The 17284-nt window shown below is 43.0% G+C and overlaps 1 protein-coding gene across 4 annotated transcripts in view; it reads right to left on the reverse strand.

The window, feature by feature from the left end:
- Positions 1–6382: 6382 nt before the first annotated feature.
- The window catches only part of LOC143330182 (neuropilin-2-like), an 88436-nt gene continuing 77534 nt past the window's right edge, over positions 6383–17284 (reverse strand). For 2 of the 4 annotated variants that reach the window (XM_076746493.1, XM_076746497.1), the window contains 2 exons: positions 8826–8888; positions 6383–7664 (listed from right to left, as the gene is read on the reverse strand). In XM_076746493.1, coding sequence (XP_076602608.1) covers positions 7336–7664; positions 8826–8888 — 392 coding nt within the window. In that variant the 3' untranslated portion in view covers positions 6383–7335. Of the gene's footprint in view, positions 7665–8825; positions 8889–14332; positions 14831–17284 lie in introns of those variants that run through there. The other 2 variants (XM_076746496.1, XM_076746494.1) reach the window with 2 other exon arrangements.

Below are 17284 nucleotides of genomic sequence, written 5' to 3' on the forward strand. Positions count from 1 at the left end.
AACATTCAGGGACAGTTGCCAGCACCTGGCAAACATCCAAACAAATGAAAACCCAGAAATGAGAAAGCAATAAACCTTATAGTGTGATTAGATTTACAACAATCTTATTTGTACTGGTGTAGTGAGAAAAAAAAAGCTTTTGTCTGATGAAGTGTAATTTGATTTAGCAGCATGCAGCTAGTGAGTTCAGGACATTAGGAGAGCAGGGTGCTGGAAGCTGCCAAGACCATGAACAGCTCTCTCACCCAGACGCCCACCCAGGTGGTGGGAGATGGAAAAAAAAAAAAAAAGAAAAGAAAAGAAAAGACAAGAACATGTAATGGATTTTATACAGTCGCTAAAGGAGACATTTTGCACTTAGCTCACTTTATATTTCCACAAATTGAAAAATAAGATTCAGTAAGAAGCTGTGCAGCATGCAAATTGAATTTGCAGCTCATTATTTTAAAAATGCCTCTCAGTCCCGTCCCCTCTCTGCTCATGCTGCTGCTGCTCAAAATCATATTCAGATAACTAAAGTTGATCAGTAGATAATCCAAAGACAAAAGAGCAACAGGTGCAACGGCGGGGTGAAGAAGGCAGAAAGGGGAAAAGCTGCAAACAAGTAAAGGAAGGAAGGAAAGAAGGAAGGAAGAGAAGGAATTATGCTGTGTGCATCAGTTTGGTTCCAGTCGTTTCTAAGCTGAAGGCAATATATTTTATCTGCATCGCCTACGAGGTGGAAATAGTGCAGATAACCAAATCAGCTGTGCTTCTGTAAACTGAGCAGTGTGGGTTTGCTCACACATGAATGCAAACACACACACACACACACACACACGCACACACACACACACGCACACACACACACACGGAGAGGAAAATTCATTCCTCAGGACGTGTGGAACCTAAATGAAGCTCAGTGTTGGAAGTATTTAATGCAAATTTGGAGTTTTTCCTTATTAGATTTTGTCCATTAGGGCTGTTATGCATTATGCAAATGTAATATATATAGTTGACATGATATTAGGAGTAATGGTTCGTAATCGAGCATCTCAACGGTTAATGCCGTTGCCTAACAGCGAGAGGGCCTCGAATCCACCCGCTCTCAGCCTTTCTGCTGGAGTCTCGCACACACACACACAAACAGCCCAAGTCTCCTCTGCAGCTTGAACAGCTTTGTGCAGCACATAAGTATTACTGCCTTGCAATAAGTACCAGATTTACCACATTTATAAGGGGAATGCCAGTTGGTTTATGTGGGAGCTGTGTGTGTTATAAAAGACAGAGAGGCGGGAATGGAAAAAATATAAGCGAGGCTGAAGGAGTGATATAACAGACGGGTTAAATTTGCAAGGCTTCACCCTCTGATCAATGAGACTGTGCTTTATACTGTAGTGAAACGGTTAGGTTTGCTTTTCACTGAAAACACAAAGGCTAACATGCTAATTAGTCTAAAATAGATGTGTTTGAAATGATCAAACCAACAGATTATCACTATTTAATTGTTTCTCTTTTTTCCCCATTTTTTTTAGCCAAAGCTGTGAAATTCCCAAAATGTTAATATCTAATACTTTTCATTTTATGTGCTTCTGTGTGTGTGTGTGCGATCAGTTATTTTGTGCTACTAAGAGGAGAGTTAAAATCTGTGTTAGTAGGTTAGACTCTCAGCAAAGGCCAACCACTAGAGACCCGTCTGAAGTGTGTGTTTGCATCCACAGACCAGCAGCCACACTGGTATGCTTGAGTGTGTATGAGTCTGTGCTAAACTGCATTCAGGACGTGGAAAGATGAGAACATAAGAACATAAGACTGCTACTGCTACTTGGGCTGGCACGTTTTTATGTGAATGCAAATGAGGGATCAGCCTCGATCCTGAAACTCTGGGCTACTGAAAACATTTCCTCATCCCCAAGAGGAGGAGACACAGTCAACAGAGTGTTACGCAGAGCGAGCTGCAGTGGATTTATGCACTGAACACAACTGAACCACCCAGATTAAATGAGGGAATTTGTTTTCTGCGCATGTTCTGAGAAATTAATCCATTGTTTTGTATGCGATTGTTCTTTGATGTTTCCTAAAAAGTTTGATCGTTTCTATGTTTTTAGGATACATGCGGTGTCCATGCAGCATTGGCTAGATGTATTTAAATGCCTCTTATTACCCTGATGAGGACATGCTTTATGTCCAGAAGTTGGTTTCTTGAGCTTTGAGAGGGCTGATGCACGGAGACTTCTGTGTGCACAGACATTTTGATGCTGGTGCGTGTGTACAGTTAGGTGTGTGTTTTTATGTCGGTGGGAGCGTGAGAACCAGGTCAGTCTCCTGAGGAGAGGAGTAAGAGTGAGATAAAGGAGCCATGAATAAATGAGGGCAGGACTGATGAGAAAAAGAAGAAGAAGAAAGAGTTGAAGAAATGCTGATGCAGAGAAATTGCTGATAATGGCTCTCTAAGCTAATTAGCGGGCTAAATTAGCATTGTACTGTATACAGTTAGAGCCAATTAAGAGGGAAAGTGAGGCCGGTGGTCGGGGATGTGGGTCAGTCTGGAGTGAAGTTATTTCAGTTATTGCTTTAGATTTGAATCCTTGTTGTTGTGGTTTCACATGAGCTTCTGCTTTCCTGCCTTCTTCTTCACTCGTTCACGCAGTATGTGTCATGTCCAGCAGTCAGCTTGTCATCCCAAAATGTCATAATTTTTGTTCCATCATCGCATTAACTTTCTTTCTTTTAAGATAAATTAGCTGAATGGGCGACAGACGTCCTCTTTGTGATCTTGCAGCTAATCTCCAGCAGGCCGGGTGCTTCGGTTTGTGTGTTTTCATGGGTGCGTGTTAATTAGGAGCAAGCTTTCATGGCTCCATTAAGTGAAGAGAATCTTTGATCCTTCATGTTTTGGCCTCTCATGGGTACAAACAGCAGCACGCCCCTCAGACAGACCCAATTATAATTTTGGCCTGATGATGGTGCTGTGAAAAGTCCAGACATGGTGCCAGTGGTGGCTAATGTGGCTACAATTATGCTAATGTACAATACATGTTAAAGTAGTATTTTTTTTCTTTTTATATTTCAGTAGTTCACAAGTACTTGATATGTTTTTATGTAAAAATAGTTATAATAGCATATGTTTTTGTTTTGTATGTTGTAAAAATAAAGACAATCCCAGCTTTGAATATGAAAAAAATGCTGAAAATTTTAAAAATGTAATTTCTAATGGAAACACTCACTGTAGTTTAACCTCTAATCTAATGTCAACGCTACAAGAAGAGCTTGTGTCTTCATTCAATATGACACAAAACAACAAAAGTGAAGGTTGATTTCTTTTGTAAATGAAGCAACATAATGTAAATAACTTAATGTACATTAGCTAATGTGCTTATTTTAAGCCAAACAAGATCTTTACCTGAGCCTGACCAGGTAGTTTTTTGTGCCTAAATCTAACCAAAGTGAGGTTGTTTCACAATGTTAACCAAGTTTGTTATTGTTCTCAGCAAATTTTATTTTGAAAGTGTGACAGGACGTTGCTAACTGGAGTTTGTCCACATATTATGTTAGCTTGACCGCGACAAATAATACTGAATGGATGCCCAGCGTCTTAAAAAAAAAGGCGTCCTGACCAAATGCGAGTGAGAAAGTGCTGTAGTGACTCTTAAATATACAATAAACACTCATATGTAAAACACACACCCGTAACAACACAAACACCAGGAACCAAATCACTTGTTATTTAGCCTTTATTAAATAATAATAATAACATTAAAAAAGAAATTTTTCTGTACAAAGTCTACAAACAACAGTTTGAGTTATCTGGCCAGTGCCGTGTGTGTGTGTGTGTGTGTGTGTGTGTGTGTGTGTGTGCGCGCGCACGTGTGTGTGTCTGTCTTCATGTCGTGTGCATTTGCCCGTGTGTGACTGTGTGTTTGTCAGTGTGTATATGTGTGTATCCATCGAGACAGAAGAGGTAATACTATCTGGACTTCCAGAAGGAAAGAGTTAAAGTCAATCAGGAGAGAGAGCGACAAAAGGTGAGGCGCGTGTGTGTGTGTGTGTGTGTGTGTGTGTGTTTGTGTGTTTGTGTGTGTGTTTGTTTCTGTACTCACTGATCAGTTATTACTGTGTCATGTATGTGTGTGTGTGAGAGACAGAGAGAGAGATAGAGAGACATAATAAGAGAGCTCCAAGGCACTTGGAAAACAGTCCAATGAAAACACAGTTAGATGGACAGAAAACCCTCCGTCTCTCTCTCCGTCGTTCCCTCCCTCCATCTCTCCTCCTCTGACCATCTTTCAACACCTTTTTCCAATTCTCTTATTTTCTTTGTTTCATCTCAGCAGGCCTCCTGGTCGTATCCACGCACGGCCTCAGACAGGGAGAGAAGACAGAGAAAGACGAGAAGCGAGAGGACGGGGGCTCCAGGCGAAGATACAACAAGTGTTTCTTTCCTCTCTTTTGCTCTTTAAATTTACCCCCCAGAAGACAACAGGTTGACCTGGATATTTGACAGATTCAGAGAATAACAACGAGGACTTTCTGGGATTGACCTTCATCTGCTGCAGCCGAGCAGAGCGAGAGAGAACAGGTCTGATCCTCCAATTACATTTTTTAAGATTTCTGAGTGGCTGACTCGTCCTCCCCGTCTGCCTTCTGCTCCCTCGTCTCTTTGTTTTCACTTCTGTGTTGTGTCTCTCTCACCGTCCTCCTGTCCCGCTGACAGTCTCATGTCATGTTTTGTTGATCTCACTGGCTGCCTGTCCTCTCCACCTGTCAGCTGAGCATCTCATTGGATATGTTTACAAGCGGAGAACCACCTGCCGACGCGCTGCTGTTGTTCAGGTGAACCTTTTCATACGGATCTTTTTTAGACTTTGATTGACCGTGTTGACAAGTTAATTAAATGTTCCCGACCACAGCTCGAACAAGTCTGCGCGCTGCAGATCGTTGAGTTCAAATGCTTGGAAAAGAAATGTCAGGTTACTGTCTGCTGCCATGTTTTATGTTGCCTTTCAAAATGTACCCATAATGCATCAGGCTCTCATGATTTCTATTCATGTGCAGCTAGTTCGCTATTTTTTCATTTTCTTAACTACGACCGCAACCTCGCACAAACCTTTAAGCTGTCTAACCATAGCCATAAAAACTCAAATGATGCTTTAGTTGCCACAAGTGTACATATTTTAGAAAAAAAAAGCTGCAGATATGTTCAGCATTTTGACGATATGTTGATAAAAAAGCATTCTGGGGGGCATTAAAGGGACCCTGGAGTTTTCCTGTAAACATACAAAGTAATGTTTACATTCAGTGGTCCTCATTCAAACTCACTGTGTGCATCTTTGAAGTCCCAAATGTTTCCTTCCTCATAAAACAAAACCTCTTTTTCCTAATAATTTAAACTCCTCCACTGGGTGCCTTTAAGGTTCCACCGAAACGTATTTAGCTGAAACCAAAATGTGGCATGTGAATGTAACTCATATGAAACAGCTGCAAAAGCTGAGTATGTCTGTAGGTCCGGTCGCCTCACCAGGCTTTTCAGAGTGAGGTAGAAGCTAGTTTTAGTTTTGATGCTCGGACTTCTTCTTCTCCTGCGTGTAAACATAACCAGATTTTTTCTCGTCCTCTCTCTCTTTCTTCCTGTCTATCTTTCTGTGTGTGTGTGTGTGTGTGTGTGTGTGTGTGTGTGTGTGTGTGTGTGCGTGTGCGTGCATGCGTGTCTCCTCCCGTTCATCAGTCTCTCCAGCAGCACTGGCCCTCCTCGATGGCTGTCCTCCGATACAGCGTATACTGTAGTTAGCTTAAGGCTCGATTGTGTGTCCAAGAAAGTCGACGGTATGATTTCCGTTCTCCTCCTTTAGTCGTTCCTCCTCCTTCCGTTTTTGAGCGTCCCTCATTCAGGGGGCGACGCTAAGGCCGGTGGACAAGAGGCAGGAGGACGCATCGCTCGCTGTCCGTCCACCAACCGGCCTCTTTTAACACTTGTTCGGACCCCCTGTGCACATACGCAGCTCTTTGGCAATCCATAGGTTGCAATAAAACAATCACTGACATTTTGTTCACACAGTGTCTGTCCATCATTTGGGCACCATACAGTCTGAAAAGCAAAAAAATATAGATATATACCAAAGACAAACCCTAGAATATTGAATCTAAAGCACGACTCCATAACAGCATGTTAGATTTAGATAAACCTCTGATTTTCTGTCCTTCATCTTCCTTTAACTTTCCTCTACTCTTCGTAAAGACTGATAATCTGTAATGGAAAATGTGCCAAAATAGAAAAGGACTGAAGTAACAGTTAAGACCATGGAGTCCAACACAACGCTAAAGAAAGTCTAAAAATGGCGTAAGAGCTCTACAGGGCGGCTACGAACTGAAGCTGGCTTTTCTTTACCTTTTTTTTTTTTTTTTTCCCAAGTAGACACGAGTCTAAAACAAAACAAAAACAGTCACCATTACTCTTCTATGCCACTGGTTTCACAAAGCGCAGACCGAGGGCAGACAAAGGAGCGAGCGAGCGCCACATGGCGGGCTAATGGACGTCTGAAACTCACAGAACTCATACCTAAAACTTTCAGAACAAAAAGAAAAGGTCCTTTTTCATCCTCTTTTCCTTCATCGCCTTTAGAAATCTAGATTCATTTGAGTTGATATCTTTTTAAACTTCTTTAGGGGGGGGATAGGCATTCGCTTGATATGTGTTGATTTCAGTCAAAAGTACCCACGTTAAATGGTCCACTGGTGCTGAAGCCTTCACGAACAGTCAGAAGCCGAGACTTTTTCATTTCTGCATGCCGTCTCTATTGGCCACATTCAAATTCAAGTTAATGAGGACAAATGCCCTTCTGCGGAGTGCCAGTCATGGGTACATGTTAATGAAATTCTCCTCTTCATTAAGAATCCAAGATTTTAACCCAACACCCAAGACTGTGCTGTCATTTATGGTCCAAACGTCCAGATTGTCATGGGTGCTGTTGTCCGTCTCCTCTCTAGCTTCATTCCAGTGGCTGGTGGGTTATATTCTATGATAGATCTGTCATTCATATTCATTTATTCATTCCTTCATTCATTCACAGGCTTTTAGAATCGAGCAGGCTCTCTCCTGCAGGCGGAGGAGATATGGTACTGTGGGTAGGGGAGACTGGGGTCAGGTGTTCCCCCAGTTTAGGCCTCATAGCACGTAGGTGGGGAAACTCTGGGTTGAATGTTCCCCCTTTAGACATCAGAGCAGGATATTAGGTAGGGGACACTGGGGATTGAAATAACGGATAGTGCTTCGTGTTTTCTTTGTCCAAGCCGAGAACAAAATGACTGTAGCAGGGGATGGCGGGACGCGTCGCTCCCCATCGTTCTCCAGAGTCCTCCTCATGCCTCCGAGCAGCACCTCTGCTGGTTTATCTTCACTTTATGCTTAATCCCGTCGTACAGCTCAAAGTTGTAGTTCTCCAGCGTCGTGGAGGAGCGTGACGAAAGCCCGCTGTAGGAGCACGTGCAGTAGAGGAGCAGTCCTGCACAAACCGCCCCCAGCAGGACGCCCAGAGAGCTCATCACGATGATGGTCAGCAGGATGGGGTCCAGCGTGTACAGCCAGGCGTTGTCCTTGTCTTTCTCTGACACCAGGGTGACGGACGGGGGGTCCACATCAGAGGAGGACGGGGTGGAGAAGGAGGACGGCCACCCTGGGAAGACATACCCTGGTGAGAAAAGAGGAATTTTTTTTTTTTTTAAGTTTTATATGTAATTACAGAATGCTCCTGTTAAAGAACCATCCAATACCAGTGGCCTATTTTGCTATAGCAATATGCAGTAAGCTAACATTAGCCAAAATAAGCCCGTGGCCATATGTTTGAGTATATTGATCTGGGCAAAGGTGCATTTTATTTGCTTACAGATTTAGTTTTTCATGCAAAGAGAAGAAATGTATTCTCGGCTCTTTCAAAACTCACAGTCTCCTGTTAGGGAAATTCATTTAACTGCATCAGAGGCAAACGTGCCACATTATGGCTAATTCTGTTAACCACAGCCCCAGTTGTTATTGACTTCAAAAATGGGAAAACTTCATGAAATGAAATTACTTTAAAGGTGCTCTCCAGTGTGCTTTGTGTGTGCTGTGAAAGAGCTGAAGTGTGCACATCTAGTTGGCACAAGCAATCATGCTAATACACTTAATGAATGTATACACATGAACAAGCCAATCCTCAATTAAGTACTGCATTTAGAGTGTTTAATGGAAGAGCACACACACACACACACACACACACACACACACACAGGGAAGAAGTAAACAGACTTGTTTAGTGAGGAAAAGGCTGAGTACTCTTCTTGTATCTGTCAAGGGGCTGGGATAAACAAGGGATAGTAGCACATGCATGTGGCCACACATTCATACTGTTCACACACACACACACACACACACACACGCACACACACACACACACACACACACACACACACACACACAGGAAGCAAACCGTGATTGTAACAGACAGATGTTTTCTAAGTGCCCAGGAGGAAGCTGTCTGTCTCACTTTGTCTGCCACAGAATATGAAAGAGGAGGAGAGGAAACACACACTTCCATGCCCGCATGCACACACTGACACACACACTTTTGAAAGCTCTCACACACACTCTGCCCCTGTCTATACACACCACACACACACACACACACCAGAGATTGTCTGTCACTGTTGCCACAGGCTTTCTTCTTGTGGAACCACAAGTAAAACGAAGAGCCACAAGCATGCCTCTGCTTAAAGAGCTATTTCACTACTCTTTTGGGGGAGACTTGTAAAACAGCCAGTATAGCCTCAGGCGGAGAGGAGAGGAGAGCCAAAGAGGAGGATTCAAACCTCACCTCCATCGATGGGTGGCTTGTGGTTGAAAACAGGATCTTTTCCGAAATCCATGGGCCTGGGCTCTGTTAGGACGACAGAGAGAACAACAGTATAAATCTCAGCCGCCCGGTCCTCGACACGCTGCGATAGCATCACTCCATCTCTTGTGTTGTCAGCACACAAGCTGCATTTGTAGATGGAAATCAAACTACACAAACAGCTCGAAGAGTGATTGTGTTTAAACTTTCTGAAGAGATCAGGCGACAGATCTTCGATTTAACGGGGATTTAACCTCCGTTTTGTTGTGTGCTCAGTCTATCAAGAGACAATAGCATCCGGGGTTCCTAAACGATTCACCCAGACTGCCTGCATAAAGCCAGCAGTTTCATTATGTGATAAGCATCATCTGCTTAGAAATGAAAACAGAGATTCAAGAGATGTGAGAATGAGAAGACAGACAGAGAGGAGAGAGTCAGAGAAGGGGAACTGTGGGAAAAAAAAGACACACAAAACAGTTTCATAGAAAAATATCACTTTTATTACCTTCACATTCCCCACAATATATTTTCTTTTTATTCCAAGACCATGAAATTCAACAAGCTAAAATACCACATTATATTTCTGAGGCAGGCCGAAGTGCAAGGCTTTGAAGGGTTTGGAAGCTCAATTCTGCTTCAGTTCAGTTTTATTCAAGGAAATTGATATTACAGTCCTCAGAAAAAAAGAGCAATATCTGGGCAGCTGATAATCATTTATTGCTGAGGCAAAGGAACCAAAAACACATTATGAAGTGAAACTGGATTAGATATTCAAAAGACAAGAGGTGAAAAACTAATTTAGTAGATATGAAAAAAGATACAGAGCCTCATTTCCTCAGTTAGATAAGGTCATTTTTCTATGAGACAATTTTAACATCCAGGTTATACCTTCTAAAATCAGCCTTTACGAACTTCCAACACTCTTCGGTCTGTAAATAGCAGTGAGAGATTAAAAGTCTTAAATAAATCCTGGCTGTCTGCGACACAGAGGTATATGCACGCGGATGAAATATGAGGTCACTTCCTTGAAATTAAAGACTCGTCAAATGTTTTGTTTAAAACTGACCCAAAATTGACTTCCAAACCCCATCAAAGAACAAACAAGAGAAATGAACTCAACTCAGTTTCAATTCAAATATTTCATCGACCTACAAGTCAGATGCTGAATGGAGTGAGCTCCACTGTGCAGAATTCGCTTATTTAATTATTTGATTGCGAGTATCGGTGCCTCTGTTGGCTTTGCATGTTTCTCTGTTGTTCAATACTTAATTTGCTTGAAGTGCATGACAGTGACATCCAGCGCAAGTCAAAAAAGACAATCATAAAGTCGAGGGTCTTTCCTTCACAGAGGCAGAGAAAGTGCACAGTAAATAAAACAGCGGTGTGGCTGAAGCCAGGGATGAACGTTTAAGCTAAGTTTCCCACCTCAAGGCTGCTTTTGTTCAGTCTAAACTAGTCACAGTTTGATTTAAAGGTCATTCAGATTCATCCCTTGCTTCGGCCGCGTTTCAGAAGGATCAGGAAAGAAAATCCTTCTGATTAATAAAAAGAATGAAAGTATTAAAGAGATCAAACAACAACAACAACAACAACAACAACAACAACAGCGCTTTGATAAAAACGACATCATCAAAGTAGATTTTCCATAAACTCAACATGTGGTTGTACTTTACCCCTAAAACGTGTGATTTGACATCACTGAAAACTGAGGGCGAAAAGTGAAAAGTGGGAGCAAACAGGTGAAAATATCTGACCGACCAGACAGACATCCCAAAGCATGCAAACTCCAGAGTGAGGCTGCAGAAGTCTTACCCATCCTACAAAACAAAACAACAGCAGGCAGTAAGACCTGAAACAATGGATACCTAAACATGGCTGATCCCAGTAGTCACACTGTAAATTCAACATTTTTTCCTGAAACGTACCCTTCATGTAAGACTATCATACATGCACATGAAAGCATCTAATCAGTCGTCCCTTCTGTCTGCTGATTGTGTAAATGTACGATCTCACAACAGACCCTCCAGACTCTACAGTCTCCTTTCTCACAGTCAACTGAAACCACCAAAGGCCTCGACAAAACATTAAATCACTAACGCAGAGACGGCAAAAGAAGCATGATGAAAAAACTCGGACGCTCTTTGGACGACTGTTGAACACTTTCTAATGATCCTGGCTTAACGCCCTCAGGCTAGGATCCTGAGAAGAATCATCATGCGGATCTGAAAGGAGATTAAAACTCCCCGTAGCCCCATTTTATCTCCACTGTCCAATTAGCAAAGAGAAGAATAAAAAGGGGCTTTTTTCATACAGGCAAAGACATGGATGGCTCTTTGGCACCATACGCTGTTCCACTGGGGGCCTGAGGACCTGTTAGAGTGCTTTCACTCGTAATATTTCTCCAGGAAACAGAGGAGGAGGCAGAAAGAAAAAAAAACAGAGATGGCCTGAGGGCTAGAAGTGCTTACTGCAGGGTTTTATGAATCCAATCAGCTCCATTAACTAATTAGAAATATTAAAGGGCTTCAAAGTAGTCTGTGATGGAGAAGGGAGCGGGAAGTGAGGGAAGGTTGATTTAAAAGCGCCGCATGAAAAGACGCCAGCACATTTTCCAAATCTTGCAGAAAGTTTGACAGAGTGGGAGAAGGAAAAAAGAAAAGTGCACTGGCAGCACAACATAAATACAGTCATATATCATTCCTCTATTTGAATTTCGGACCCGCATTGATTGGGTTACAGCACGAGGCTGCTACAATGCGTCATATAATGTGTAAATCATACATGAGTCGATTGAAATGGAAGGGAGAGGGGATGGATACGCGAGCACGGAAAAGTAGAATACTTGTTGACTAAAGCACAAAACCGCACTTTACGAGCCGCAGTTTGGTGAAATAAGTCAGGCTGCAGAGTGGATTTTAAACATGCATGAAACAATGATTTAAATGGCTGAATTCGTTGGAAATCCGGACTCTTTGCTAACACGGGTTTGTGTTTGTTAGACAGCGAGCGCCCTGCTTGTAATGTGTGTCTCCATCACACTGTCTATTCTGCCAAAAGACTTCTTTCATCTGCTTTTGTGTTTGAAACAACCTGCCCTCCTCCTTCACTTCTCTCCCTCCTTCAATCCAAACCCCAACCTGCCTCCCTGTTAGCCCTCCTCTTGGAGTAAGAGAAAAATCTATCTTTAGAAAGTATAGAGAGCAGTTTTTTTTTTCCCTCTTCTTTCATCTTTCTCCATCTCTGGGCGCATTCTTTGGAGGGAAAGGGGCCTCGCTTAATGGGCCCTTCTCCTCTGAGAGATTTTGCTCTCCTCCATTTCTGCCTCTCATTTTCTCTCCTGTGTTTTTTACTGGAAGGATTTGTGATGAAGGGAAGGAGTAGAATAGGAACAAGCAGGTTTTGATAAAAAGGCTGGGGGGATTTGGGCATGAACAAAATGATGTGGGGGGGTAGCACACAACACGAGAAGCATCACGGTGGTGCGCCCAATCTCACAGGCGTGGATCTGAATAGAAGCTCAATCTGGGCTTCTCATAGCGAAACCAGGCAAATTAATAGATATTCTTTTGTTTTTACATCATCTGAATAATTTTCTCATGACATATTGATTTGCTTTCGCATCCCTGTCTGATTGAAGCTTGAAGCTGGATGCTTAAATGAGACATTTGCTGTTGCAAAATGGCTTCAAAAAGTCAAGAAAAGTGATTAAGATCATCTCAGTGAACACGATCAGCATGACTGCTGCCTTCAAACAACAGTCAGTGAGTATCAAAAATAAACACCGTGTAACTATTATACATCTAAAGCACATGTAGGCCCACTGTAACATGAGATCACAAAGAAAAAAATGGCATTTAATTCACAACCAGTACATTGCTCAACTTATTTTTATATTAAGATTCACAGTAGATGTAAGAGATGATCAGAAAATCATCAGAGCCTTCAATAAATGATTGTTAAGAAGCAGAAAAGTGCAAATGTTACTCTCAACATTGCAAAATAACGCGTAACCCCACTTCAAAAATGCATCATGTCACACCCATCTGGTAAATTTCTATGCAAACTCATCTGAACTCATGAGAAAATATGAAAAGAAGTGAATACTAACACACATACAGTTAAACAGGCGAGTAGGAAACCACCAAGACAGCTGTGTGACAGTAATGCTGCACTGGAATCAGTCGTATCTGACAGGTCACGCTGACTGACATGATCAAAGGGACTGACCGGTGATCCTGGATCAGCGGTTTTCTAAAAGGCCTCATACGTAAGACGCTCTTTCTCACAGCATATGTTTGGTCTCACCTGTCAAATAGAAGCAAAACTGACAATTCTCATAGCCAGAGGGCCACGTTTTCAGGTTCCCAGGCTGATACGCAAAACATTCTGTCATCATTCAACACATGAAAAGGTTCAGCAGATGTAAAGATTTTAACTTGCACAGACTTCAAAGAAAAGTACAACTGCAGCTTTAGTAAATACATATGTTTTTAGATTGGTTTCATTCACCCAGTCTAACGTGTGCAGGTCATACAAAGATGTTTAGCTTGAACATTAACAGACACAGGCATTGGATTATCCATGAGATCCAGGCAAAGAAACATCTGTAGAGTCCATTCATACTCTAACTTGACACTGAGGCACTACCTCGTTCCGGAGGTGAAGAGGTAATCGTTTTAAAGCACATTTTCAAAAAGGCATATCAGGATGTAATGAAAAAAAAAATAAAAAATCAGAGTAACACGTGAGACTCAATTATCGGCCGGTGAAAAGTTTCCGTGCATGTGCGTGTGAGACTTTTGAGCCTTTGTGTGTTTTGATGCCGGGAGTGTGTTTGCTTCTCCGTCTGCAGGATGCCATGTGAGCTGTCTCATCCTATCTTTCCCTCGTGTAAACCCGACAGCAAACAGCACAACGCTGATTCCTCCCCAGTTCACAGACCAAAGGAGCCAGCCACGGCGGCCGGGTAGCTGTCTATCTGTCACGGCTGGACGGGCAGCACTAATTCTTCCTACGCCTCTTCCTTTTCTGTTCTTAATCTGTCTCTGTCACTCTCGGTCTCTCAAAGGCTAGTGGACAAGTAAACAGCAGCTTCATTCAGACCCAAAGAAATAGCCTTCTCTTCTTTATGCAGCACAGATTGCGACTTCTATCTCCCTGTACCTGTGTGTAAATCCCCTCTCTGTCAGATGGGGTATTTGGAGGCAGGCAGTGTCCAAGCTGCAGATCAGAGCAGGGCACACAGACATATCCTTACAGGGGAGGAAAATATGCACTTCTTCTCCGGCTCGCGTCAGCCATCAGAATTGGCAAAAAGTTCTTTCATCTGCTCTCCCCGCTGAGGGGAGTAAAGTTTAATGTCAGGAGTTCGCTCTGCCACTTCCAGCCAACGAGGAAGTTTAGCAAAGGTGCATCCTGATCAGTTAATTAGATCAGTCATCAGCAGCAGGCAGTGTCTCTTCCATGTAGATTCTCATCAGTGAAGAGTGGCGATTATGCTGCTGTTGATCATTCATTTCAGGGAGTTTTCACGCCCCTTTGATCACTGTATTTGAACAAAGCATTCTAATGAAATCATATCATTCACACGTAGTCCGGCTGTTCTCAACACTGGGAGTCATAGCTGTCGTCTTTCTCCAGTCTGATGGTGAGCATGGGTTCGAGGCTCTGCCCAGTACCTGGGTACAGGTGGTTTTGGTTGGGGCTGTGCATCAGATTATAGCTGAGGTTTTGGTTCTGGTAGCAGTTTTGGTGACCTTGCTGATTTGGATGCTGGCTGTTGTGGTACATCACTGAATGATGATGATGACTACCGCTGGTCTTCTTGGTCGCCCAGTGGTACCGATGGCAGCAAAGTATCACCGCCACGGTCACAGTGACCAGCAGCAAGAGGGCACCAGCTCCTGCCAACACATAGTACCAGTAGGTAGGGACAGGCGGCACCGCCACTGTGTCTACTGTGGGCTCCATCCCAGACATGGCACCCCCTGGAGGGCAGGAGGACACATTACTGGTTGGCACGATGGACGAGGAAGGCAGGCATGCAGACCGCATTGGACAGCTGTTAATTTTCTAATTGACCATTTCCTAAACCCGTCCCCCAAACAGTCATCATCAAATCATAGCAAAGCAGCTGTAACCAGGCGTCGTCTGCCAAGCTTTGGATTTCTCCACATGCTGCATCGTTTGTGGGGCTGTAGTAAGAGCCATAAGCATTTAGTGTGGAGGCTGTTGTCTTTGTGTCCCTTCCAACACCAAAAACGCTGAAGCTAATGTGGAAGGATCAAGTTTATCTGCTCAAATGTAAGCTGCAATCATTAGCATGTCCAGCTAACCAGCGTTACTTACGGGCACATCATTAACTAGCTAGCTTGAACTAAACTAGGCCTGCTAACTTAATTTCAGGGGTTACAAACAAATACGTAAGCGTCTGTTTTTTTGTTTTTTTTTTTGCAAAACATTATATATGTAGTCATCAAGTGCACGTTTAAGGCCACCTTTACAGACTTCTCATTTCAAAACGTGTAAGCTGCAGCTGGGGATGGTGTTTTCAACCAACTCATGGAGCTAGGCTAACACTAGCTTATATAGCTATCGAGAAACTGTTGATAAAATCTGCCATTTCAGGTGGCAAAAGCTGGATTTGTCTACCTCAATCAATGATCTATTTTTTCCCAAAGTATTTTATTGTCATCGATGTAAACTGCAGACATGCCGAGCGAGAGCGGAAAACTTGACAGTACCAGTAACTAACGGGGTCGGGACTTAGCGAATGGTCAATTACTGCAGCAGTGCGTTGAAATGTTGCCTTGCTGGGTTTCAACAAGACATAATATGTAAGATCAACAGCAGGCAAAAAACAGGCTGTCTAGATTTAGCTCACTTTCCCAATGTTTAAGCATCCATTTGCATGTAACATCTTCATTCTTCAGAAAAAAATGCTGATGCATATTTATGCTCCGATTGTGCTGATTTTACTCAGTATTTCTGGTTGATGCAAATGTCACAAGCATTAGCTGCACATTGACACGCAAAGGCTCATGCCATGCGCTCAGATTCAACCAGAAAATGCAAAGCCCTGATTATGCAGTGACTGGCTGATTTGGACAAAAGGTGGGGGAGTGTTAAGTGGTTGTATTTGGTGGGATGCAGCTGCTTTTATCAGGGCAAGATCACGTTGAAAGGAGTCGAGTGGAGGGAGAAAGAGATGGAGAGGGAAAGATGGGAAATCAGAGAGAAATTGCAGGGGTAGAGAAAGGATAAGAGAGAAGGCATTATTGGGAGAAAGAATGGAGTGAAATAGAGAGGGGTGGTAGAAAATGAGGAGAGAGAGGGAGTGGGAGGGAGGGGAAGTGAAGGGAGAGAGCTAATCCTTCCATGATATCTTTAATCCTGCATTAGAGGGTTTGTCTGAAACTTCAATACTCTGTCAACTCACGGTGAAAGAAAGCCGCTGAGAGGGAGGCTGCGGAAGAAAGAGAGAATGTGAGCGAGAAAGAAAGGAAGAAAGACGGAGGAAATAGAGCCGGGGCAAGAGAGACGGAGGCGAGAGGAGGGAGAAATAATGAAAGGACAGAGGAAGGAGAGGTGCACAGGAAGACGCAGAACCTCAAGGAAAGCAGTGAGCTTAATTTTGTCTCTTTTTTAAGTTCACACATATAGTCTTTCAGGGTTTGAAATTGGCTTTGATTGTAAAGCTGTGCTCCGAGCAGCCTGCACAGAGAGACTTCCCACCAGTGGATTAAGACACGGATGATTTCTAGAGCTGCAAAAATTGACCCTTATTTTACTGCTTTTTTTTTTTTAATCTGAAGGGGAAAGAGCAGCGTTCCTAAATTGAGCTAAGAAGCGGGGCTTTCAAGGAACTTCAGTTACCCGAGTTCACTGAATTTGGGTCTTTCTCATTCCAGGTCTTACGCTTCAGTAATCTTGCCTTTATCTCAATGAGATACTTTTAAAAAGTCCGGTTGAAGGTGTTAGCTCTCTCTCTACAGTCAAACTGAAGCCAGAATTATCCTCTCCTCTGTGTGTGTGTGTGTGTGTGTGTGTGATCGGTCAGTGTGTAGCCAGCCCTCTCTTGCCAGAAGCCAAATGCCTCCTTGGTTGCCATGGATACAAAAGCCCGACAGTGTGGCTCACATCACACCACAGTGATGCTGCCCATCTACTGTTAACGAAGGACCATGTTATCGGGCTATAATTAAGGGGAAACATTATAATTTTATCTCCAGCTCTCCTTAATTTTCTCCCCGTAATGATTTTGTGTCACTTCTGTGTCACCACATTAATTTTTTTAAATATATTTTATTAGCCTTTCTCCACTGAGCACTTTTATAGATAGAACAAGCTTATTATCTTCACTCTCATCGCACCGAGTCAGTCGCTGTATTCCCTCTCACGCTCCCTCACATGGGATGAGGTCACTTTGACTTTTTCTTATT

Source organism: Chaetodon auriga, chromosome 13, assembly GCF_051107435.1.
Source record: "Chaetodon auriga isolate fChaAug3 chromosome 13, fChaAug3.hap1, whole genome shotgun sequence".
Classification (NCBI taxonomy): domain Eukaryota; kingdom Metazoa; phylum Chordata; class Actinopteri; order Chaetodontiformes; family Chaetodontidae; genus Chaetodon; species Chaetodon auriga.